The sequence below is a fragment of the Gopherus flavomarginatus genome, chromosome 16, assembly GCF_025201925.1.
Source record: "Gopherus flavomarginatus isolate rGopFla2 chromosome 16, rGopFla2.mat.asm, whole genome shotgun sequence".
In the NCBI taxonomy this organism is placed as follows: Eukaryota; Metazoa; Chordata; order Testudines; family Testudinidae; genus Gopherus; species Gopherus flavomarginatus.
The window spans coordinates 4,475,379-4,501,675 of NC_066632.1; the positions used below are offsets into that span (position 1 = coordinate 4,475,379).

The 26,297-nt window shown below is 47.9% G+C and overlaps 1 protein-coding gene across 1 annotated transcript in view; it reads right to left on the reverse strand.

Annotated features, from left to right (window-relative positions):
• LOC127035328 (A.superbus venom factor 1-like) overlaps positions 1–26,297 on the reverse strand; it is an 85,054-nt gene that overhangs the window by 33,583 nt on the left and 25,174 nt on the right. Inside the window, exons 2-20 of the mRNA XM_050925061.1 lie at positions 25,385–25,577; positions 20,457–20,613; positions 18,606–18,676; positions 16,284–16,378; positions 14,988–15,070; positions 14,735–14,825; positions 13,981–14,083; positions 13,477–13,597; positions 13,148–13,263; positions 12,075–12,221; positions 10,851–11,063; positions 7,281–7,475; positions 6,689–6,850; positions 5,478–5,607; positions 4,623–4,694; positions 2,823–3,023; positions 2,333–2,444; positions 1,953–2,038; positions 1,627–1,766 (exon numbers count right to left, since the gene is read on the reverse strand). Coding sequence (XP_050781018.1) covers positions 1,627–1,766; positions 1,953–2,038; positions 2,333–2,444; positions 2,823–3,023; positions 4,623–4,694; positions 5,478–5,607; positions 6,689–6,850; positions 7,281–7,475; positions 10,851–11,063; positions 12,075–12,221; positions 13,148–13,263; positions 13,477–13,597; positions 13,981–14,083; positions 14,735–14,825; positions 14,988–15,070; positions 16,284–16,378; positions 18,606–18,676; positions 20,457–20,613; positions 25,385–25,577 — 2,488 coding nt within the window. The remainder of the gene's footprint in view (positions 1–1,626; positions 1,767–1,952; positions 2,039–2,332; positions 2,445–2,822; positions 3,024–4,622; positions 4,695–5,477; positions 5,608–6,688; positions 6,851–7,280; positions 7,476–10,850; positions 11,064–12,074; positions 12,222–13,147; positions 13,264–13,476; positions 13,598–13,980; positions 14,084–14,734; positions 14,826–14,987; positions 15,071–16,283; positions 16,379–18,605; positions 18,677–20,456; positions 20,614–25,384; positions 25,578–26,297) is intronic.

Here is a 26,297-nt window from a genome sequence, read left to right on the forward strand (position 1 = left end):
TGCCCCACCCCCTGCATCCCCCAAGGCCCCACCCATGCTCCGCTGCCAGGGCCAGCTCCAGGCACCAGGCACCAGCCAAGTAAGCTCATGCTTGGGGCGGAAGATTCTACGGGCGGCTTCCGCCCAGTGCTAGGGTGGCACGGCCGCCCTTTTCTTTTTCTTTATTTCTTTTTTGTTCACCACTCTGGCCACCCTGTAGGGGACAGCGGCACGGAGGAGGGGAGCACCCTGCTGGGAGCGGGCTGCGCGCTCCATCTGCCCCAGCCGGTGCCAGGTCCACAGCAAGCCCAGCAGCCCGTGTCCTTCCCTCCCCGCTGACCGGAGCAGCGCTGAGCCCTCCTGGCAGGCAGCGTGGCGGGAGGGGCCGAGTGGCAAGCGCCCTGGCTGAAGGAAGCCCTGGCCGCCCCCCTTCCTTCTCTCCCTCCGCTCCCTCCCCCTCCCCCAGGACTGGCACTTCCATTTAGGTGACCTAGGCAGTCATCTAGGGCGCCAGGATTTGGGAGGGCACCAGACTGCTCCGGTGGACCTCCCGCAGGCGTGCCTGCGGACGGTCCACTAGTCCCGCAGCTCCTGTGGAGCATCCGCAGGCACGCCTGCGGCAGGTCCACCAGAGCCGCGGAACCAGCAGACTGTTCGCAGGGACACCTGCGGGAGGTCCACCGGAGCCGCGGGACTGGCGAGCCGGCACTGTGCCTAGGGCACCAAAAACCCTCGTGCTGCTCCTGCCCTCCCCGCTGTTAACCAGGGCGCGCACTCCACTGCCCGGGGCACAGCTGCAGTGCAGGGAGTCCCATTAGCCAAAAGTTTGCACCCTGGCTCCGGTCGCCATTCATTTTTTTCTTTTTACTTGGGGCGGTAAAAAATCCAGAGCCGGCCCTGATCACTGCCACTCCACCCCAGGCCCCACTCCTGCTCATCCCCCTCCCCTGAGGGCCTTCCCACTGCTCACACCTCTCTTTGCTTTCTCGCCCTCTGCCTCTTTAGAAAAAGTGCAAGTGGCAAGTGTGGGAGGGGGTGAATAGGCACGAGAGGAGCATAGGGGAGCATTAATGGGGGTGCAGAGAGGCGTGAGAGGTGGGCTGGGAGGTCATGGGGCAACTGGAGGAGCATAAGAACATAAGAATGGCCATACTGGGTCAGACCAGAGGTCCATCTAGCCCAGTATCCTGTCTACTGACAGTGGCCAATGCCAGGTGCCCCAGAGGGAGTGAACCTAATAGTCAATGATCAAGTGATCTCTCTCCTGCCATCCATCTCCACCCTCTGACAAACAGGGGCTAGGGACACCATTCTTTACCCATCCTGGCCAGTAGCCATTAAAGGCAGCATGAGAGGCAGGCAGGGCAGCTTTGGGGGAAGAGGCAGACTGGGGGCGGGAAGAGGAGCAGTATGGGCGAGGCCGATGGAAAAGCGGAATGCAGAAGCGGGGCCTCAGGGCGGAGCGTGGGTGGGCTGCACTGTGTTTTGGGCTTAGCCTCCCCAGGACTATTATACCCACTGCCCATGCAGCTTGGGGCCGTAGTTTTCTGTATGGTATGGAGATCTCAAGTTGGGCACTCCTGTATCTAATGGCCTGTCTGAAGTGTAACTATCAATGCAATATCTAGGTGCTAGATGTGAGTTTACCTTGATTTTGTCATCCTGATAGTTGTAGAGAATAGCCCGGATCTCCACCTGCTCATTCCTCACTACAGAGTAAGGCAGCCGGAGGTCAATGAAAAAGTCTTTCATCACTGTTATCTCATAGGGGTCAGCCACACAGATCCCTGCAGTAGGAAAGGACCCTGGGTCAGGATCAATGGGATTTACACTTTAATATCGAAACCCGTTTGTTATCGCCTGGATTGTTCCATCTCACTATGAGGGTTTTAAGATCTCTTGCTGTCTGGATCCCCTTTTTCCCCATTTGAATTTCTATTGGCTCACTTCAGCAAGTTGGCTGCGTTCCTCACCTTTGGTCTCGGAGAGGCTCACGGCCAGCACCTCCCAGGTAGTGATGGAATCCTTCAGGTAAAAATTCAAGGTCTTGGAAGAAATTCTACAACGAGAGAGAGGCAGAGTTTTAATTTACAGAAGGAAGAAGCTAGGTCTTATGAGCATTCTCAGTCCAAGGGTCTAAATCCCAAATTCACCCATCCTTAAATGAGATCGGACATTGAGATCCTAACCAGTTATAGACACGACTTCAGCAGTGGTTGGACCTACTTATGCCATGCCTTTTGTTTTGGGGCAAAATATAGAACGGAACAATGGGCCAGGTCAGTAGAGATTTACTGACTTACACCCACTGTGGATCTGGTCTTGTGAGAACCACAGAGCTACACACTCTTACCCATCTCTGTTTGGCAGCTGGGGCAGCTGTTCCACTTGCCATAACCAACTCTCTGGAAAGTGGCTCCTCGAGGTAATATCTTCATCTTGTAAGAACCCTTCATCAATGTGACCTGGGATGTTAAATCAGAGGTAGTTAGCCGAGCTGTGAAATCCTCAGTGCCCTGCACTGAGATTCAATAGGATGGCAGTGATGTTATGGCATAAACCATTATGTTTTGATGCCACCATATTCTGGGGTTGTAGCATAGGTGGGTGGCTAGATGGGAGAAGGTGCCAGCCACCCACATTTGGTTGCCTCTCCCCCGCCACAACATCCCAGAGTGATATGCTCTTCTTCTTTGGCTGATTCCGCATATGGCGAGTCTCTTCCAGCTGCCCATGCTCTGGGACACAGATCTCACCCAGTGAACATGAGCAGCACCGGCTCGGGTGGCCCAATATTCTTCCACCGTCCCTCCTCTGAGTGATATTAAAACCCTGGTACTTGCTTCGTGACAGTTCCAGGTGGAGCTCCCGCTGCCGCTCGTCCCGTATAGTTTTGATATAGTTGCAGCAGTCGAGGAAGGCCTTCTTGCACTCGGCCGTATCCAGGATGTACCCAGCCCGCTTCTCGCAACTGTGCCCCATGGGGTTCTCGTACATCCCATCTTCGCAGCATTTCTTCACTGCCTGGTCCTGGTACTCTGCCGCTGAAATATACAAACCACAAGGTCTCTCCTACTGACCTGTTGTGTCGTGCAATGTCTCAGTCCTCTTACTCTCTAGTAGAGATGGGCAAAAGGCAGAAGAGAGTCAGCGGGTGAAATTTACACCTTCTCCCAGCCCGCACAGAGTGTATGTTACCCCAACATAGACACCCTTACACTCACACCACCTACCAGTGTGTGTCACATACCCCTCTTGCACATCACACTCTGTAGGTGGATCTTTCCCAGTGATCCATACAGCAGCTTATGGGCTTTTCTAACCTATGCTTCTAGCATTAGGTCCATTGTTCCTATGGGCCTTACCCCAGAAGAGGATTGGCAAAGCAGAACACCCCCTTTCAGTCTTTCCCTGCCTTGTTGTCCTTCCCACCCCCTGAGCAGCTGCCTACACTGGAGATGGAGCGGGGGGCTGGCACAAAATGTGCCTTTGCTGATTTAATGGGGAATCCTATCCACCAGGGGAGTTGTCCACTATGGACATAGAATCATAGGATATCAGTGTTGGAAGAGTCCTCAGGAGGTCATCTAGTCCAACCCCCTGCTCAAAGCAGGACCAACACCAATTAAATCATCCCAGCCAGGGCTTTGTCAAGCCTGACTTTAAAAACCTCTAAGGAAGGAGACTCCACCACCTCCCTAGGTAACCCATTCCAGTGCTTCACCACCCTCCATGACATTGACTGAATGGTTCATGCAAATGAACATCTGGCCCAGAGTCAAAGCTGGAGTAATCCTCACCGGGAAGGGACAGAAAAGAGACGTGCAGCACGAAAAGCAACAAAAGAAGGGTGCTGGAGTATGCATGGGAAAGTTCCTTCCTCATTTTCACATAAACCTTCTTCCAGCTCCTTGGACTGCACAGTAGACCAGCCTAGATTCCCCTACACCTGCTGCTCCAGTGCATCACGCAGACAGCTGCATCTGAACACAACTAAAACTAAAACTAAAACTGAGCGTTTCATCTCCCCTCTTAATCCAACTCCACTTTCCCTATTCTCGATTACAGAGAGCACCATGCTCCACTGAGTCACCCAGGCATCGTCCTCATCTCTCCAGTACAACAATACACTAGGGCAGAGGTTCTCAAACTTTAGCAACCCGAGGACCCTCATTTTGATTTAAAATTTTTCGTGGTCCTCCAAACACCCAGCTCAACCCCAGGCCCACCCCAGCTCCACCCATTCCCCAAAGACCCCACCCCACCTATTCCCTCTCCTGCTCCACCCCTGCCTTTCCTTTCCCCTAGTTCTTTCTGCCCCCTCCCCCTAGCACACCCCATCCTCAGTCCTTCCCCTCCCTCCCAGCACCTCCTGCACACTGCTGAACAGCTGTTCCCCGGCGTGCAGGAGGTGCTGAGAGGCAGGGGAAGGAATTATTCAGTGGGGCTCATGGACCCCCTGGAGTACCCTCATGGACCCCAATTTGAGAACTGCTGCACTAGGGGGACAGGTGCATTGGGAATTTTGCCTTCCTCTAAAGCGTCGGATGTTGGTCACTCTTGGGAAGCAGGATATCCACCTTGCTGGACAGATGGTTTGACCAGGGATGACAATTCTTTTCCTCAGTCTCACTGGTACCTACTTTTGTTTGCCTTATACTCAATGAGCTGAACGGAGCGACGCCGGCGTTTTGCTGGCTGCGGACACCCTGGCTCTGCAGAAAGAAATGAGAAACCGCAATGAAGCTCTGGACAGAGGGGAGCTCAGTCTTTGTGACCCAACCAGCCCTTCGCCTCCCTGCTGAGACTTAGCTGACCATTGTGGTGATGGCTTTTGTGATGTAACAATCACACACTGCACGTCTATGCCCCATTCATCCAAGAACCTCAAAACACTTTACAAAGGCAAATATCATTATCCCCAGTTGGTAGATGGCAAAGCTGAGACACTCAGAGGTGAAATGATGTCCCCAAAATCACGCAAATGGCAGAGTCAGAAATGGAATCTAGGCTTCCTGAATCCTGCATCCTACTGCAACCCATCTAACATATCTCACTATCTCCAAGAGCTGGGAACAGAACCCAGGAGTCCTGATTCCCTGTCACCCTCTAAACTCTAGGTCGGGGTAGTCAATTATTTTTTGTCAAGGTCCAAATTTCTGGGTCAAGGTGTAGTCAGGGTTCAGACTCAGACTAAATAAAAAGATTTCGGGGTCCATTCAAAAGCATCTGGTAGTCCGGATTTGGCCTGTTCTAGGCCAAGCCACCTTCTCTGAACACTTGTCCACTGGGAGGCAGATTGAAACCATCACAGCACAAACTACCAAGAGGCCGGCTTTCAATTGCTACTGTCCTGGGACAGGTGAACAAAGACGTGGAGGTGGACGGTTTTGAAAACCTGTTACCAATACCTCGAGCCACCCAGAGATCAGCCAGTTTGCGAAGCGAGTTGCTGAATGGGGAGGTAAGCAAGGAGTTTCAGATCCATGCAGTGATACCTGATCTCTGAGGTGTTGAAATCTTAATGCTGGTCTCCAGGCTCAGTCCAGCATCTGCAAACACACCCGTATTGTCCTTGCCACTGCCAGGTGTGCACCCAATGTCACTTTTCTCCACAGAGTCCCAGATCTGTGACAAGTGGGCATAGATGATAGGAAATCATTATGAATCATGGTATTTTGTACCTATATAGGCCTGGACTCCCACAGAGGTCTAATTCCCCTTGGTCCCTTTGGACTCCCAGCCAGAAGGGTCTCAAAGCACTTTACCCGCTGAAGACTAGATTTTGCTCTCTGAATGCTACGGATGAAAAATGCTCTATCTACACAGTGTTTTGTGTCCGGTGCAGGTTGACAGACTTGAGCTAGCAGGGCATGTGCTAGCATTCTGAAAAAAGCCGCATAGACAGTGCCGTGAAGTGGTGGCTTAGGCTGGAGCTCAGGCTCTGAAGCCCACCCCCCTTCCTGGGCGCCGTCTATATATTTAGAGTGCTAGCATGAGCTCCATTAATCTACATGTGTCGACTAGAGCTGGGAAGCTTGCTCCAAAATGCTGTGTAGACGTACCATGTAAGATCATAGCCACCTCTAGCATTGGGTTGGAATGAGAACTGACTCAGAGGGAGGAAGGCAGTGGTGCTGGAAGACTTTCTAGAGTGGGGGAGCTGTGCCCCTTCCTCCCTGTCCATGCCCCCTGCTGCCCCCTAGAGCTGGGGCCGGGAGCAGGACCATGGCTCCGGGAGCGGGGGGATGGGACGGGATACGGGGGCCGAGGCTGGGGCCACAGCTGGGGATAGATGTGGAACCCTGGGTGTGGGGCTGGCAGCTGGGACACTTGGCACAGGGCCAGGAGCAGGGGCCTGGGTGCGGAGCCAGCTGCCGGGACCCCAGGCCTGGAGCCCTGCCCCATGTAAAATCTGGGGGTGCTGTAGCACCCCTCACACGCCTCGTTCCCATGCCTATGGAGGAAGGCCTCCTTCTGAATCACCAAAACTACTTCTTGCAGCTGCCTGGGTTTCTTTAAAGTCTCCCATTCAAGGACTGAACTGACCCACCCCTGCTTTGATTGAGTCTGAGGAAGAGCCCACCCCAAGGAGTTCGCTCGCAAGCAAAAAATTCTTGCTATTACCAAACAAAATCTCAGCTCAGTACCTTCCACCCCATAAAACACCACCAGTCACAGCCAATGTCCCGATGTTTTCATGGCTCACCTTTGTTTGCGAAATCTTGTGTTTCTTGTTCAGAACGTAGACCCCCTTGTCCACGGCCACCAGCCCGACAAGCGCTCCAGCATCTCCTTCCACTTTGATTTTCATTGAGGACCCTGGCTTGTGGATTCTGTTGTCCGCCTCAGTGGCTCCTTTCACCACCAGCTATTTGGAAAAGGGAAAAGCAAGGGGGTTATTTTGTGGCAGAGGGAAGCCATTTACTTCCTTTCTTAGCATAAAAAAGTAGAGTAAATCTGAAGCTGATTCTAGATTCCAAAGGAATCTATTTATAGACCTTAATTTCTATCTATCTTTCTACTGCATCTCTAAGGAATCTCTTAATTGTGCTATTGACCCAGGAGATGCTGAGAGCTGAATCTGTCCCATTATTCCTGAAAATGACTTTTTGTGTGTTTCGACTCTCCAGTCATGATCGAATGGTGCCCTGGTCTCCGTTGTGCTAAAGGAGGAGGAAAAAGAAGTCTGAACCTTGAAGCGAGACGAAAATTGTGGATAATAGTGATGGCTTTATGACAAGTGTCAATTTCTATTAACAGGCCTAGACCCAGAGGACCAGAGAGAAAAATCAACCCACCGTTCCCATGCAGGTGTCCTGGACGTCCACCCAGACTGAGTCTGCTACAATCTCTGAACTTCCTACTTGGTAGTAAGCCACAATGCGGAATGAAGGGATGAGGTCTGGAGTGATGGGCAGAGACATGGTCACCAGACTTTGTCCCACTTGCTTGGCCTGTCTTCCAGCACGAATGATCTTCCCTTTATTCAAGATCTAACAGGGAAACATGAGACATGGGTTGTGAAGCACAATGAACCTCATCATGCACGTGGACAAGACCAAGAGACTTGGAATGTTTCAGATATGCATTAAGATCTAGAGTTGATGGAACTGATTGAGGACTGCAGGACCTGGCTCTGAGGTGTGGAGGGTCTGGTATTCAGATACTCTTCAGACTCTCAAATCCAAGCATCATCCAATTTAGGACCATCCCTCACGACTGGAATGGGTTAGACGAAGAACTGGTTGGAGCAAAGCCCTGGGAGTCTGGACCCCTGGATTCTACTTCTGGTTCTGCATGGGAGTGCGGTCTAGTGGTTAGAGCAAAGGACTGTGGGTCAGTGATGGATTTAGAGTTAGTGGGGCCCTGTTAGCGGCTTCATTTTCGGGGCCCCCTCTTCAGGACCCAGCCAAGAAAAAGAACATTCTCTTATCTCCCTTGTTTTTCATTCTTTTTCTCTTCATCCTCCTCCTACATTATAAAGCAATGGAAAGTAAATGAAAATAAAGTGAGGTACCTTGATTGTGGAAGGGGGTTGGGGTGCAGGAAGGGGTGTGGGCTCTGGACAGGGGCAGGGGTGTGGGAGGAGGGGTGCAGGCTCTGGGAGGAAGTTTGGGTGCGGAGTGCAGGATCTGGGCTCGGGCAGGGGGTTGGGGGGTGGGAGGTGGGTAGGGGGGCGGCACAGCTCCCAAAGCGATCGGCACACACACACTTCCAGCAGCAGCAGATAAACAGGGTAGGAGGGGGGTTATCCAAGATAGCTCTGTGCACTGCTGCCCTCAGGTGCTGCCCCTGCAGCTCCCATTGGCTGCAATTCCCAGACAATGGGAGCTGTGGAATCAGCATGGAGACACCCTCCCCCCACATCAGGGGCCGCAGGGACATGCCAGCTGCTTCCAGGAGGGAGGGAGGCAGAGCGGGCAGGAAGCCACTTCAGCTCTGCTGCTGACATGTCTCTGCATGCCCCTTAGGGGAAGGGGGGTAGCAGGTCTCCATGCACTGCCCAGGGCAGAGGCAGTGTGCGGAGCTGCCTCCACCCCTGCCAGGGGCACGCAGAGACGTCCCAGCAGCTGGCTGCTTCCTGGAGCGGTGTGGGGCCACCGGCCATGGCATGCAGGCAACCTGCCTGCCTGAGCCCTGCTGTGCCACTGGCTGGGACTCGGGGCAGGTTGTCAGATGGTTGTTCTGCATTTTGGGGTCCCCCTTGCCATTGAGGACCCCATGCCACCGCACAGTTTGTTTCATAGTAAATCTGCTCCTGCTGTGGGTGCATCCTTCTATGTGCATCTGTCTTACCCCCAGATTCAGACTTTGATTGCAATACAATAATGTTTGGGGAGTCTCCTCTAATTTCCCAATTGGGACTTTGGAGAAACTAAAGCAGACTCCAGTCCCCAGATAATCCATCCTCAGTTTACGTTCAGCCTTGAGAAGATGACATTGGGGGTTTAGTCAGTGCTGAGTGGCTACTCCAGGCCATGTAGACATGAGTAATAAAGCTTCTATGCAGGGCTTAAATTCAGCTGGAGCTCTCCGGTAAATATTTTCAACCTCCCTTGAGTCTTTATAGGCTGCTGGTGGGAGGTGTGGGGGACTCTGGGAAATACTCTATAAGAATTTAAGCCCTGCTTCTGTGTCACTATGGAGTCTTCAGTGTCTGGATGTAAAAGCAGCAAAGAATCCTGTGGCACCTTATAGACTAACAGACGTTTTGGAGCATGAGCTTTCGTGGGTGAATACTCACTTCATCAGATGCATGTAGTGGAAATTTCCAGGGGCAGGTATATATATGCAGGCAAGCTAGAGATAATGAGGTAGTTCAATCAGGGAGAATGAGGCCCTGTTCTAGCAGTTGAGGTGTGAAAACCAAGGGAGGAGAAACTGGTTTTGTAGTTGGCAAGCCATTCACAGTCTTTGTTTAATCCTGAGCTGATGGTGTCAAATTTGCAGATAAACTGAAGCTCAGCAGTTTCTCTTTGAAGTCTGGTCCTGAAGTTTTTTTGCTGCAGGATGGTCACCTTAAGGTCTGCTATAGTGTGGCCAGGGAGGTTGAAGAGGAAGCTGGAGGCGTGAAGGTAGGCATAGCGGTCAGTAGGTTTTCGGTATAGGGTGGTGGTACTTATTTACTATGAAACAAATAAGTGATGGTCACATTACCACCACCCTATACCGGAAACCTACCGACCGCTTTGTCTATCTTCATGCCTCCAGCTTCCATCCCGAGCACATCACACGATCCATTGTCTACAGCCAAGCACTGAGGTACAACCACATCTGCTCTAACCCCTCAGACAAAGACCAACACCTACAAAATCTCCACCAAGCATTCTCAAAACTACAATACCCGCATGAGGAAATAAGGAAACAGATTAACACAGCCAGACGTGTACCCAGAAGCCTCCTACTGCAAGACAAACCCAAGAAAGAAACCAACAGGACTCCACTGGCCATCACTTACAGTCCCCAGCTAGAACCCCTCCAATGCATCATCAGGGATCTACAAACCCATCCTGGACAATGATACCACACTTCCACAGGCCTTGAGTGGCAAGCCAGTCCTCGCCCACAGACAACCTGCCAACCCGAAACATATTCTCACCAGTAACTGCACACCGCACCATAGTAACTCTAGCTCAGGAACCAATCCATGCAACAAACCTCAGTGCCAACTCTGCCCACATATCTACACCAGCGACACCATCACAGGACCTAACCAGATCAGCCACACCATCACTGGTTCATTCACCTGCACGTCCACCAATGTAATATACGCCATCATATGCCAGCAATGCCCCTCTGCTATGTATATCGGCCAAACTGGACAGTCTCTACGGAAAAGGATAAATGGACACAAATCAGATATTAGGAATGGCAATATACAAAAACCTGTAGGAGAGCACTTCAACCTCCCTGGCCACACTATAGCAGACCTTAAGGTGGCCATCCTGCAGCAAAAAAACTTCAGGACCAGACTTCAAAGAGAAACTGCTGAGCTTCAGTTCATCTGCAAATTTGACACCATCAGCTCAGGATTACACAAAGACTGTGAATGGCTTGCCAATTACAAAACCAGTTTCTCCTCCCTTGGTTTTCACACTTCAACTGCTAGAACAGGGACTCATCCTCCCTGATTGAACTACCTCATTATCTCTAGCTTGCCTGCATATATATACCTGCCCCTGGAAATTTCCACTACATGCATCTGATGAAGTGGGTATTCACCCACCAAAGCTCATGCTCCAAAACGTCTGTTAGTCTATAAGGTGCCACAGGATTCTTTGCTGCTTTTACAGATCCAGACTAACACGGCTACCCCTCTGATACTGGATGTAAAAGGAGAACCTACTACCTTGGAGCACAACACTTACCAGGTAGGTGAAGTACATGTTCGTGTTCACAATACTTTGGCTACTAGTTTTCAGATGGAAGTTCACAAGCAAGTTGTCTCCAGGTTTGATTTCAGTGGAGGAGACTGCCAGATGGAGATAATTTTTAGATCCTCCTTGGGTCTGATAGGCTTCAGCCACCATGGACTTATTGGCCTGGCGGTTTTCTGGGAGGTCCCTATGGTCAGTTTTTACCTGGAAAGTTCAGGGGGAAAAAAACCAGTGTGAGTTAAACTAAATTTGAGCCTGAAAACAGTCTTTAACACATCCATCTGGGCCAGATTCTGTTCTCAGTTGCACTGGTGTAAATTCTGAGTTGCGTCAGATTTACATCATTTTCATGAAAAGCAGAGTCTGGACCCTAAATCTTTAAATAAATAAAAACTAGTTCATTAAGCCAAGAAAAATTAATGACCTCCAGTCCTTATTCTAATAGCAGCACCTAGCGCTTTTCATGCCTGGTTCTCAGAGAGCTCTACAAAGGAGGTCCCTAGTTTACACAGTGGACACTGAGGCACAGAGAGGGGAAGTGACGTGCTGAAGATCGCATGGCAAAACAGTGGCAAAGCCAGGATTTGAATCCAGGCCTCCTGAGCCCAAGGCACAAAGCTGCATTGCCTCCCTTCAGGAATTCTTAGTGTTTCAGAAGCTTTCATTCAGTTTCTTTATATAGTTTAGTGCATTGAAAGGCCCAGGAGACTGAAGCCTCTCTAGCCACAGGACAATCACAGCATGGACTCTGGCAGGGGACGCTTCCCCACATGACCCCACATCATTGTATCTCAGCCCGGCCCCTTCTGGTATTAAGAAGGAAGTTAGTCTCTATGGCCCAGTCAATCACTGGCTTCTCTGGCGCCCTCTTCCAAGCCCCAACCAGCCAGCCTTCCATGCTGTTGCATTTTCATTAACCATACAGTCAATTCCTTTAGCCCTTTGCCAGAGATCTGTGCATGCCCCGCAAGACGCTGCCTCTTATGAAATCCAAATCACAGGCCGCTGGAAATGACCTGATCTCACCCAGCATAGGGAGAATGACGTTCAGGTGCTATGCCAGCCTGAGATGGAAATAGTGGTCAGATTGAAGCTGCATCACTATTATCCACGAGTTTCCCACAACTGATGTAGGGCTCTGTACAAAGCCTAAAGTGTCGCCCGGAGGGTGCACACCTCGTGCCCAGCCTCCCGTGATACTGGAAGGTTACTCACAGTGATGGCTAACTGTGATTGCCCCCCAGGCGTGTTGATAACCAGCTTCGCCGTCCCATCTCCCTGAGTCAGCCTAGAATCTTGGGAACCATCCACCTTAACGGGAACGCGGGCCGCTGGCGAGCCATCAGGGTTTGTAACGTAGACCTGAGATCAAGGGGAGACAAAGGGATTACTGCCTAGCGTCGTGTTGGACTAGGTTAGAGATTCTGTGAGTGCATTAAACAACGGAGACACAGACAGGAGAGAATGATTGCACGGCTGCCCCACCCTCCAATTTCAGTGCCCTCTGCAATTCCGCACTAGCGCCCCTCTACTCCCCAGGCCTGTTGCTTTCCAATTCTCCCCTTCTTCCACCATTCACCCATTCCCCACCTTTCTCCACGCCTCAACCCTGGCCTCTCCCAAACCTTTCTTCTTACTGCATTTGAATCTCGGGCTGCAATGCAGGAGCAAATATACATCTAGCTGCATACTGAGGGTATAGCTATACTGCAATCAAAGGGGTGACCACAGCACGCGTAGACATACCCAAGCTAGCTTTGGTTTAGCTTTCTGGAATAACAAGAGCAGTGAAGCTGCTGCAACACAGGCTAGCTGCTTGAGTTCACATCCAGGGTCCCTGGCAGGGTTTTACAGCCTGCCATGGCTTCACTACTCTCGTTATTGGAGCTAGCTAGATCAGATATGTCTACATGGGCTGCAGTCACGCCTCTGATTGCAGGGTAGACATGTAACCTGGGCCAAACAGCCCTGGAGCACTGGGCCCAGCATAGAGCCTCATCATGATTGTGGAGGAGTCTAGAATCCTGAATGCGCCCGTTTCTGGTACAAGGCCCAGGAAGTAGCATGCACTGTCCTAAGGTGTATGAGTGACCTCATGCCATATTTTGTATCCAGTGCCACTGCACCGCTTCCTAAATAGACTGTCAGCTTTGAGAAAGATTCTGATCTCAGTTACATCAGCATGAATTGATGTCAATGGAGATATTCCGGCTTGAGATAAGAACCCAGCCCTTTTTCTCCCGTTAATACCCAAAAAAAGGCCTAGATCCAGGCAGAAGAGATATTACCATGAGTTCAAATGGCATCCCTGGCTTGAAGTACTTGGCTGTTTTTGTGAAGTGGATTTCATAGGGAGATGTCACAATGTTAATTCCAGTTCTCTCTGCTTCCACCATGTCGCTGCCTGCAGAGAGAAGCCACAGGAGGTGTTAGGAAAAGCTGTTTCAGGACAGATTCTGATCTCATTCCCCACTGTCAGTCAGAAATAAATCTACCGGGGTCACTCTATAGTTATGCCATTGTAATTAACAGTAATCTGGCCTGGTGTTTCTAAGGTACAAGGGACCTAAGCCATGAAGGGCTTTATAGATCAAAAGGTATGCCCTGAATTGCTCACCAGACTGCGTCAAAACCGTCACAGTAACATAGATTGAGTGGCCGATGAGCTCCCTCAGGTTGACGAAACGGGCCTGCAGCATTGCTCTGGTTAGCTCTGCTTCCCCATTCCCATCAATTATCTAGAAAGAGAGAAAGGGTTTCTTAACGTCACATGCACACATGTACGCACGCAGCTGCCGGCTCCCAAACTTCCATGGGTTTAGAGCAGAGGGCGAGTAGCATCTACAGTCAGCTGGTGGGAGAGAAGGTGGGCAGCTTTTAAGGATCCACCTACTACTTTATACGTAAGAGCACACTGGGACTTTGTGTGGGATTATAGGGACACACAAGTTGGCTCTGCTCCATCTCATGTCCCCACCCCACACTGACCTTGACTACAGCCCTTGGTGGCATTGAAGGTAAACACCTGATTGAGGTGATGTACACTTGGGGAGGCTCTTAACTACTTGATTAGTGAGGGCGCATCACTTCCCCAGCATTCCCCTCTGAGAACAGGCGTTACCTCAATTCTCTTGAGTGACTGGGGGATGCTTTTCTTCTCATCGCCTATCTTCACCCCAAAGAGGACAAAGGCAGTACCCTGTAAGTCTTTCCCATAGAGGAACCTGAAAGAGGAGAGGATGGGTAAGAAAAGCCCCACGGAAACCTCCTGAGAATCTGTGGTGCTGGCTTGCGGGTTATACCAAAGAAATTTCCATCGTGGTCTCTTGAAAGATACCATGTGCCCTTGGTTAAAGGTGTCCCAGTCACAGATCAAACTAAAATAACTCATTTGTTTTCAATTAACCTCTTTCTGATGTGCTAGCTGGAGGAAGTGGCAGAAATAGTAGACAAAGGAACTGAGCTGTAACCGCGGAGTTTGCTTATGGGTCAGGCCAAGTTTCAGTTCCTCACCAGAAGAAACTTTACTTTGGGATAATAGCTTGCTGAACGTTTCCCCTCTAAACTGTTTTTCGATGGCAAACTGGGTTATTTACCAAACAAAATTTTCTGTAAGAACTGTCTGCTTTCAATAGAGGGGAAAAGAAATCTATTTTTAATTAAAAAATTGAGTGCCTGAAACCTCAAAATATTTCAGTTTGGAAATGCTGCCATAATGCCTCATGGGAGTTGTAGTTCTCTTGTCTCATGTGCCCATTCTCCTCTATGGACCCAGGCTGCCCAGCCAGACAGTGTCTCCCATAATGTACCATGGCCAGGGACTCCCATGATGCACCGCCTCTCCTTCCACTCTACCAGCTCACAGAGATACCCACCTCGCGTTGATATGAATTCTGAGGTCCTCATTGCCATCTATGTAAAAAAACTTCTCAGATGGCTCCAACGTGACTTCAAAACTTGGTAACACTGGAGAAACGAGAGGGGAAGGAGAGAACGTTGAGTTTGTAGGATGGTACAGCTGGTCTATAAAGCCAAATCGAATAAAAAGTCTCCTCTACGATGGGGTCAGGAGATTAGAGAGAGGAGAGCTCTCTGGGATGGATGAAGGACAACCCTGGGGATCCTTACCATACTCTTTGATGTCAAACTGCGCAGTGAAGCTCTGCTGTGGGGAGTCTTCATACCTAGCCACAATAGTCCAGGTTCCCAAACTACAGGGGAAAATAAAAAGACAAATGAATGCTCCTAGCACTTATTTTGCTGTGTCTGATTGGCCCTCTTCTTTCTCCAGGGAATTTTATTGGCCTGTAATGCTAAACCTAAGCCATGCATTGATCCCAAGATGTCTTCAGGTCAATAAAGATGACAGTTCACCATCTTAGCTTCTGGCAATCTAACATATGGTTGCAAAATCTGCCCTCCTTAGGGCAGGGGTGAAACATGTTGGGTAGGAGGACAAATTCGGATGGGTTCTCCAATCAAAAAGGGTTTGGACATTTATATGGCTCCTAAGAATAAGAACAGTTAATGCTAACAACAATTCTGGAAGTGTTCTTAAACCTCAGGCTTCAGGGCTTAAGCCAGTCTCTAAATATCAGGATGACACTGTCATAGGGATATTATCCCACATCTGCCTACTTCAGAGGCTCTTATGCTGTCCTCTGCACCATCTGGTGGTACCACTTTTGGCCACAGAATATTGGAATAGATGGATCTTGAGTCTGATCCACTCTGGCAATTCTTATGTCACAATCACTGTGTTATTGGGGATAGAACGCTCTCAGTAGGCAAATTGCCACCATTGTCCACATCTTAAACATTGCTTAGGAGGTTATCATCTCCAGGAAAGGCCCGTAGGTGAAACAGCTAATGAATCATTCAGATAAATCTTCTGTTTCACTGCTTGATCTCTGTTGGTCTTTATTATACTAGGGCCCTACCAAATTCCTGGTCCCTTCTGGTCAATTTCTCAGTCACAGGATTTGAAAATTAGTCAGTTTCACATTTTCAGATGTTTATATCTGAAATTTCACGGTGCTGTAACGATGAGGTTCCCGACCCAAAAGGCAGCTGTGTGGGAAGTGGGTTCACAAAGCTGTTGTGGGGGGGGGGGGGGGTTGTGGGATTGCCACCCTCACTTCCATGCTGCCTTCATAGCTGGGCGTCCTGCAGCTTCAGGAGGTACCCAGAGGTGGGTCTGATATCCCCCCAAGAGTGGTGGGGAGGAACAGGACTTACTCTTCTGCTGGGGCCTGGCAGCTAGAGCCTGGGGAGCCCCTTGCCTTGCCCCTCTCCTTCCCCTCCAATAGCTAGATTTCATGAGGGAGGGCTTATTTCACAGTCCATGGCACGTTTTTCACAGCCATGACTTTGGTAGGGCCCTATTTATTACATATGCATATGCTGACATTTAGGGCAACTTACTTGACAATTTCAGGTAAATGATGATTCATAGAGAAGATCCCGACTTTGGTGGGTGATGACACAGATTCCCTCTTCACAATAAAGTCCTCAGGTGTCTGGCAAGTAAAATCAGGTCAGAGTTTAGAGATGTCAGAAAACATTGTGAATTGTTCTGCCCAATACGATGATGTGGTTTTAATTTGTGGGGTTCCTAATAAAAGATTCTGAAGTTTATAAATCAGCATGTAACAGTCAGTTGCTTCAGCTGCTTTGGTTGATGTGATGCAGCGACCCGTTGGAAAAGGACCCCCTGTTCTTTGCAAATAGCTAACTCTTACCTCAGACCTGACAAACTTACTACACCAAACACACGTCTTGCAGGGTGTTTATCCTTGAGGAATAACATGTATGGTATCTATAGAAAGCTTGCAACTTATCAAGACTCAATCATTGCTAGAGTGCTCAGCACTGACTGGAGGTTTGGGAATGGGTTTAGGGGAGGGCGTTATAGAACTGATGAATGAAATTGTTTTTAATTGTTCACTGTATTAATGTAACTTCATAAGTAAAGTTTTATGAATGAAACAACATTAATTCATAAAACCGGTTACCCCAATAACTGGCTAATTGACAATTAAGATACTTGTTAAGAGCCAGAGCTGTTCAGCCAGCTGCCCTTGTAAATTTCAGTGTCAATCCAATTCCTGCTTAAATCACTGAGACTTGCATTGTTTCAGTGCTGTAACTTTTGTTCACTGTTTGCCATATTGTAATTCAAACTCCATTTTAAAACACTGACTCCATTTTAAAACGCTTAAAAGTTTGCTGCAACCTTCATTTCTGCAAAACCTTGCTATAATCTTATTAGTTTAGTTTAGGTGTGTGAATGAGGTATGTATGGATGATGGACTCAGCCTCCAGCACCAGTCTGTCCTGATGAAATAGAGTTCAAATACCAATGGCTGAAGATGCAGACAACAGCCCTAACAAAGTAAGAAGAGTCCACCCTAAAAAGAAAAGAACAAAGGTATAATAGAAGGAAGATCAAAGCCAGGTCCGAGGCTGAAAGTCCCGTCTGCAACTGATGGGTGATCAATCACACTGAATCCAGAGGCAGCGTGACACAGCAAGACCTATAGACTCTTGATTCAAACTAAAAGCCTATAAAAAAGATGGGTGAGATGGAAGACTTTGGGGGGTAACGTTCTGCTGCTAACATGGGAGGGCAGACCCAGCCCTTCCTTGTACCCGGCTTTCCTAACCAGTTAGCCGCCACAAGCTACGAACACAAGCTGCGAAATCAAGCCATGGACTCAAGCTATGTTCAGGACTGGTAACTATCCAGCAGCTGCAGAGCATCTGATGAGTATGTGTGAGTGTGTAGGTTTTAGTTATTGGTCATAAATCAAATTGTGTTATCATAATAAACGTGGCATCTTTGCCTTGTCCCCTGAAATGATCCTGTGTAGTTTTGTCTACATAACAGCGTAATATGCACTTCACGGACATGTCATGAAATAATGTAAAAATAAGAGAAACATAACAATATATACATAATTATTATAATATAATTATAAATATATTTTGAAACAAAACACTTTTGAAACAAAACGTTGATGCGTTCTTAAAACAACCTTTTCCACTTTGAAAATATTTTGTTGCAGAAATTTCATCAAAATCATATCAACATTGTGAAAAATTTTGCTCTTTGTCAAAATGGCATTTTCTTGTGGAAAACTGTTTCACCAAAGATCAGATCTATTAGTAGCTTTCACTTCAGACCCATGCTGGCTGCACAGCTCCCTTATCAATAACCTTTCCACCCTCCCAAAGTGCTCCCGAAACCTTCCTCCAATGCTACACACATCTCCAACTGAACCATGAAACCGTTCAAACAGCACAGCTGCCCCTCCAGAACCATAGAACTTTCCTAGTCAACGACAGAAGGAAACTTTCCATGCATGCATTTACAAGGTGAGGCTTCAATCAGCTATTAACTCAACTCCTAGCTTTACCATGTTTTTATATGTTTGCAGTGTTGTTGTAGCCGTGTTGGTCCCAGGCTATGATAGACAAGGTGGGTGAAGTTACATCTTTTATTCTGTTCATGGAAGAGAAACTTTCCAGACACACAGACCTGAAGAAGAGCTCTGTGGAGCTCAAAGCTCATCTCTTTCCACCAACAGAAGTTGGTCTAATAAAAGATATTATCCCACCTACCTTGTCTGTCTCATGCTGCTACTGGAGTGTTTACATTCAGTGATGCTAGTTAAAACAGTTTAGTTTACAAAACTCAATTCTTACACCTAGATATTGTGACAAAGTGACAGGAAAATGTCTTACATGAAATTCAACAATAACTGGTTTCGTCACTGGTTCCAGCTGATGGCCCACAGAGAAGATTCGACAATAGACTGAAAAAAAAATTCAGAAGGCAAATTAATGTTGTTTCTCTGCCAGGCCTTGGGTTGGTTTATTTCACTTTAAGCAGAGCCCAATTTGAGTATATGGGTTAAAATATAGGAAACAAAAGGTAGGATGAAATTAATAGGCAGAGTGTTTAAAACAAACAAAAGGAAAAACTTCGTCACGCAACACAGAGTCAACTTGTGGAACTCATTGCCATGGTATGTTGTGTGAAGGACAAAAGTATAACTCGGTTCAACAAAGAATGAGCTAATTTCATGGAATATTGACCAACTTGGCTAATAGCGGTTAGTGGATCTGCTCCAAGTGTCCCTAGACCCTCAATTGCCAGGAGCTGGGACTTGACAACGGAAGATGGAATCACTCGAAATTGCCCTGTTCTGTTCATTCTGATGAGGGATTTGTGACTACATGTGTATGCGCCATAAGGAGTTGGGCTGAGATCAAAAGATTCTATTTCCCATAGGCCATAGAACAGCTGTGAAATGTAATGGCTGTGTCACTACCAACCTAAAATGGGACCGAAAAAAAATTCTGAAGTGATGGGGTCCATATCCCATTCCCTTTCAGGTCCAATCTGTCTTTGGTGCTTATATGGCCCCCCCTTTCTGTAATATATGGATGCCTCACAATCTTTAATGTGTTTATCTTCACAACACATCTGCAAAGCAGGGCAGTGCTTTTATCTCCATTGTACAGATAGGGGAACTGAGGTACAGAGAGGCTAGGCAACTTGCCCAAGGTCACACACAGTTTGCGGAAGAACAGGAACTTGGCCCCAATCTTCTAAGACTTAGACTAGTACCCTAACCACTTGACCATGCTTCCTCTCTTCCCTCATCAATATCGAAAGGTCTGAAGACTCAATGGAAAAGACCATGCTTCCTCTCTTCCTCCATCAATATCGAAAGGTCTGAAGACTCAATGGAAAAGGGTGGGCATTTTGAGGCATCATTCACTAATGCTTTGTACCTTGTGTCCAGAGTTGAGTGAATGATTTATTTTTTTTTGGTTCAGTGGCCAAACTGAAAAATCCCCCCAAATTTTTATTCCTGGTCAACACGAAATGGAAGTTTGTTTGGTTTTTCTTGCCAAAACAAAATGATGATCTATTACGATAGGGCTATGCCCTTGCATGAAGTGTATTATGACTGGTAAACATTTTGTTTTGGGTCAAACAAAACATTTTATTTTGTTGAGTTTTCTGGTGGTTTTTACTTAAAAGCAAATTTAGTTGAATTTCTAAATGGAACATCATTTCCAAACAAAACGTCAAAATGTTGTATTTAAAAAATGTCAAAATGAATCATTTTGACTTTTAAAAATCATCTTTTTTTCAGTTAAAACGATTCTCTAAAATCAATCTGAATTTGCGAACAGTTTCGATCAACCCAAAACTGATTTTTTTGGAACATAAACTATTTGTCTGAAAAATTTCACACAGCTCTACTTGTGGTTCTGTTTTGGGAGCAATTTAGGTCTTATTTGCACAGGTGTGACTGATGACCCAAGGTGCAAGGCAGCAATGATCAGGTGTTAAGATATGACAGTTCCCTTGCATGGAATGTACTGCAAATGGTCAAGTACCAATGAATGGTAACATACGCCTGGGGATGGGGACTTAAGGAGCCACTAATGAAATACAGAAGAATTAAACCAGAAGATGAGAGACAATAATCTCCTCAACATGCAACCTGCAGCTCTGCTGTAGCTCTAAAATGAAGTCAGCGCACCCAGTGCCCAAAAGGGGTCAGAAGAAGGCAGTACCCGTAGATCCAGGTGTGTAGATGGTTTTATCCGTCTGGATGAAGATGTAGCCACTGTGGAAGGTGACCAGAACCACTTTCTCCAAGTTGAATTGTGGGCTTTTGGCTTGGACTGCCACATACTGTTTGCCATCTTTCTTTATGTCTTTGGTAGGAACCTGAGTGAACATGAAATTATTCAGTGTGGAGTTATTGGTTCAGCAGGTCAATGGTCACAATGTATAAAGTATCCATGTTGGAACAGTGAAACTCAATCATAAATCATGTTAGCAATTCTTACAAAAGTTACAAAGCTCCATGAGAAACACTGTGTCATATATTTCCCCTTGATCCATCTATCTCAGGGGCAGGCAAACTTTTTGGTCTGAGGGACGCATCAGGTTTCAGAAATTATATGGAGGGCCAGTTAGGTTGCTCAGCCCCCACCTCCTATCCACCCCCCTCTGCCCTATCCACCCCCCCCCAGGACCCCAGCCGCATCCACCTCCCCCCCATGCTCCCTGTCTCCTAACTGCCCCCAGAACCCCTGCCTCTGATTGCCTCCTGCCGCCCCATCCCACCCCTTCTCTCATTCCTGACTCCCTCCAGGATCCCTGGCCCATCCAACCCCTTCTCCCTGTCCCCTGACTGCTTCCTGCTGCCCCATCCAACCCCTCCTCTCATTCCTGACTGCCCCCCGTCAGGACCCCTGCCCCCATTCAGCCCCCCTGTACCATGCCCTCTGACTGCCCTGACCCCTATCCATACCCCCACCCCCAACCACTACCCTGAACTCCCCTGTCCTCTATCCAACCCCCCTTGCTCCCTGCCCCCTGAGGCTGCAGGGGAGGGGGAACAGCAGGGGAGGGGCCAGGGGCTGTCCCGCAGGCCACAGTTTGCCCACCTCTGGTCTATATGAATTGTAAGATCTTCAGGACAGGGACTGATTAGCAGACTTTAAGGTCTTAACCTGTGTTTGTACAATACCTAACAGATTGGAGCTTTGGCTTTGCTTAGGGCCTCTGGGCACTAGAATAGGAAAGTGTAGTGTAGTGGATATTAAAAGAATGAGTTAAAAGTAATTTCAGCTCCTACCCCTGCCTTGGATCCTTGCCCCCTTCCAGGGCCAGTGCAACCATTTAGGCAGACTAGGCGGTTGCCTAGGATGCCGAGATTTGAGGGCGCCAAAAAGCACCCTCAAATTTTTCTTTAAATGGTTGAGCAGCCGTTGCTGCTGGGACAGAGAGGGAGTCGGAGCTGCTGCAGTCACGCCTGCACCAGCGCCCGCAGGCACCACTTAGCACTGTTTGGAATGGTCAGTGTCCCCCTTAGAAATGCTAACAAGCTTATTCAGCGAAGTTTGGATGTACTCATGCATGCTATTAGATCGTCAAGTAGGCATCAACGAGATAACTTAAAAGAGTAAATGTCTTTTTGTTTGAAGTACCACTGAACACTAATCTGTCCACTGCCCTCTCCCTCCTGTGTTACTGCTTGAAGCAGAATCCTGGGTAACAGTAATGGGGATGCTGGATAAACCTTTTGTTGGGGAAAAGACCACCACCCAGTTGATTTGATCAGACAGCCTGAGACGCCTTTATTTCATACAAGCATATATGCAGGGAGAGACAGCATAGACCAAATGCAAGAGGCTGGCTGCTGCTCTACATGTTACGAATTTTACCAGGCTTATAAAGGTTAAAACCGCAAAACATAGCACTCTGGTTACACGTGTTATTTGCCTTATTTGGAATATAATGATAACAAGCAAGCTGACCAATTAATTTTTTATCTATGGCAAAACCCCAATTTTTCATTTATGGCTTTTTCTGTTATTGTCTTTGCCAGTTAAGTCTGCAGTTTGACCGTTCTATTACTTTTTTTTATAACTCAGCTGTTATAACTTAACAGATCTCCTGGTTTCCCTTTATTCAATTTTAGTTTCTCTTTTTGGGGCCCTGAGCACATCTTTTTGCCTCAGCGTGCCCTTTGTACAAAAAAACAAGTTTAGCAGAAGTTAAAACTCTTGCTTCTAGTTAAGGGCCTACTCTTACTTTATTTTTAGCAAAAAAGCCTGGGGCCTTGGGTAAGGTGGGGTCGGGGGGTTTCCCTATTACTTTTAAAATATTTCCCCTTTATAATGCCACATTTTTAATACAATTTTAAAATTAGATCCCATAATTTCAAGGCATCGATTTCCCCGTTTAGACAATGAAATTGCAATTGTCGACATGAACATCATTTTAAAGTTGGGTTTTGAAAATCTAATTTAACTTCAAAAATGAATGACCAAAAGATGGGCACGTGAAGTAAGGTAAAAGTAATTAACCGAGGGTCTAGCATTCACTCCCAACACGGCAAAAGAGCTGAGGGATTTCCAAAGAACTCCGACCCCACTACAGTGTATCATTCAAACGTGAGAACATAGTTACTGCAGATAATAAATAATAAGTTACCTGGGTTGGAAATAGATCTTTGTGGAAGGGAAAGCAGGAAACTTGTCTTTTTGATTACAGAATTATTTTGCTTCTGGATCCATTAAAATCATAACTGATTTTTTGGGGGAGGGGATGTGGGGAAGAAACTCTTTTCTCTATTAGGTTTGTTTATAGGCAGCTGAAAAGAAAAGTTAACCGGCTTTGCACAGAACTGAAACCTAAAGGTCTCTCCTCCCTCCTACTCTGACCCCTCTGGGCTATTCCAAGTTGTCATCTAATTGCCCTGCAAAGAAAGAGATAGTGGCAACAATTAAGCATAGCCCCCACCAGTTCAGGAGTCATTAACACAGTACAAAGATATGCTGCATGCTTTACAGGCACCCAGGCCTAATGAGGGACTGGGGGCAAGAGGAGCAGGGCTGAGCCCCTAGGGAGTGAGCCGCAGAGAGCCAGTGCCCAGGAGGCTGAGAGGGCAAGGGGCTGCAGGGGCGTCCCCACTGCTATTTAAAATGCAGATCCTGCAGCGGTACCTCTCCATGGGACAGAGCTGGTTCCTCACAGAAGCTTCTGTCCAACAGCTCATCCTTCTGCAGCTGCTCTTTGTGCTCCAGCTCCATCCATGGCAGCTGAACCCCCTCTCCTGAATGCAGCCAACCCCTCATCCCCTGCCCTGCCTCCAGTCAGCCCCACACCCCTTGCCCTGCCCACAGCCAGCCTCACACCCCCTGCCCTGTCTCTAGCCAGCCCCACACCCCTGTATCCAGCCAGCCCCTCACCCCCTGCCCGCAGCCAGCCCCGCACCTTCTTCCCTGCCTCAACCAGCCCCGCACCTGCTGCCCTGCCCACAGCCAGCCCCACACCTCCTGTCTCCAGCCACGCCACACCCCCTGCCCTGCCCACAGCCAGCCCCTCACTCCCTGCCCTGCATGCAGCCAGCCCCTGCTGCACTCCTTGCCCTGTCCATAGTCAGCCCCACACCACCTGTCTCCATCCAGCCCCTGCTGCAGCCCCTGCCCTGCCTGCAGCCAGCCCTACACCCCCTGCCCTGCACGCAGCCAGTCCCGCACCCCGTCTCCAGCCAACCCCACACTCCATCTCGAACCAGCTTCGCATCCCCTGCCCTGCCCAGAGCCAGCCAGCCCCACACCTTGTCAGGTTATTCAATTATTTTCATTAACTATGTAGGCTAAATAATGAAATTAATAAATTTTCTAGCTGAATATGTATTAATTCTAATGAACAATGCCACATTATGCAATATTCATTTTTGAAAGTTTATAATAAGCAATGCTCTGGGGGGGGGCAGAGGGCTCAAGGTGGAAGTTTCGCCTAGGGCGCAAAATATCCTTGCACCGGCCCTGCCCCCTACCAATTTTGTGATTTACAATCATGTTTTACTAATTTTTTTTAAACCTCTCTCTGGATGCTGTGGGAAAATTCCACCCAAACAGAAATTCTAACAACTAAGTAGACGGGGGAGCCAGTGAAATTGAAAATCTCTCCTTTCATGTATCATCAAAGGCACAAATGGGTGTTAGCTTTAAACCACTTTTGCACCCTCCTTATCCTGGGCTGCTCCATGGCATCAAATTTATTTGGACAGCCTGAGGGACCTGACTAAGTTACAGTAACCTCCTAGGGCTGCCCCGTGAGCTGCAACCCAGGTATGACTCTCCACCCCAGTATGCTTCCTATGCCAGGGCTAGTGAAGGGATCCTCAGAAGGCAGCTTTATTCCCCCAGTGCTTGGGCCTGAAGGGATTCTCCCTGGCCAGATATGGGGTTTTTACGGCCCCTTTACACCACTTTGGCCCTTTTACCTGGTGTAAAGAGGCCATGAAAGAACTGATTATCTCATCTCTCATCTCTTTCCATGACAACGAATTTAGGGGACAGGAGTCCGGGGCGAGGGAAGGGGCAGATGGGAGGTGGGGGCCGGACCATGACCCCCTTCCCTAACCAGCCCTCCATACAGTCTCCGAAACCCGATGCAGCTTTCAGGCCAAAAAGTTTGCCTGCCCTGATACAGACAATGCAAAAGGCAAAGAAAGGACTACGGGAATACAGACTACTGGGGGATTTTAATCAAGTGGCTATGCAATTTATTTTCCCCCCTCTTTGGTGGAAATTACCCAAAAACATCCATGTTCCCAACACTCATGATTTTATTGAGATTCTCAAAATAGTCAATATTTTCCTTCAAAGCTCCAGCTCCTGGATTCACGTGATTAGATGCAAATCTCAGCTTTCCTGTTTTTAAACAAGGAAGTTCTCATAGTTGCAGAGAAAAGCTTGAAAATGTAACTCAAGTGCACCCAAAAGGCTCAGAAACCAGAAGACAAACAAAATGATCGGGGGGGGGAAGCACTTATGATTTTTAAGCCAATCTCATGACTTTTTGATGTCTGACTGACACTTTTTGGAATACTGGGGTTGGCATCATTGAAACATATATTGTGATTTGGTTTAACTATTTGTTTTGCTGAGTGATACGAGGCTGGGGTTTTACGCACCTTTATTATGGCAGTGCCCATCATCCCATTGTCAGAGTTCAGGTTGGTTATGACTTGATATAAAACGAGCCTCTTCCGAGGGAAGTCTTGGACGGTGATTGTCACCTCGGTTGGCGTGGTGAGGCCATGGGCTTCCACCACAACCTTCTCTTCGCTCTCCACCCGCAGGACGTTAGGGGTGATCAGAGTGTATCTATGAAATGTTTATTCATTTACAGAAAAACTTTGACAAGGTCCCTCACCAAAGTTTAAGCAAAGTAAGCTGTCATGGGATAAAAGGGAAGATCCTCTCACGGATTAGTAACTGGTTAAAATATAGGAAACAAAGGGTAGGAATAAATGGTCAGTTTTCAGAATGGAGAGAGGAGGTTAATAGTGGTGACCCCCAAGGGTTTGTACTGGGACCAGTCCTGTTCAACATATTCATAAATGATATGGGAAAAGGGTTAAACAGTGAGGTGGCAAATTTGCAGATGATACAAAACTACTGAAGATAGTTAAGTCCCAAGCAGACTGCAAAATGTTACAAAAGGATCTCACAAAACTGGATGACTGGCAAACTACATGGCAGATGAAATTCAATATTGCAATGCACATTGGAAAACATAATCTCAACTATACATATAAAATGAAGGGGTCTAAATTAGCTGTTACCACTCAAGAGAGAGATCTTGGAGTCACTGTGGATAGTTGTCTGAAAACATCCACTCAATGTGCAGCGGCAGTCACAAAAGCAAACAGAATATTGGGAGTCATTAAGAAAGGGATAGATAATAAGACAGAAAATATCATATTGCCTCTATATAAATTCACAGTACGCCCACATCTTGAATTCTGCATGCAGATGTGGTCTCCCCATCTCAACAAAGATACATAGGAATTGGAAAAGGTTCAGAAAAGGACAACAAAAATG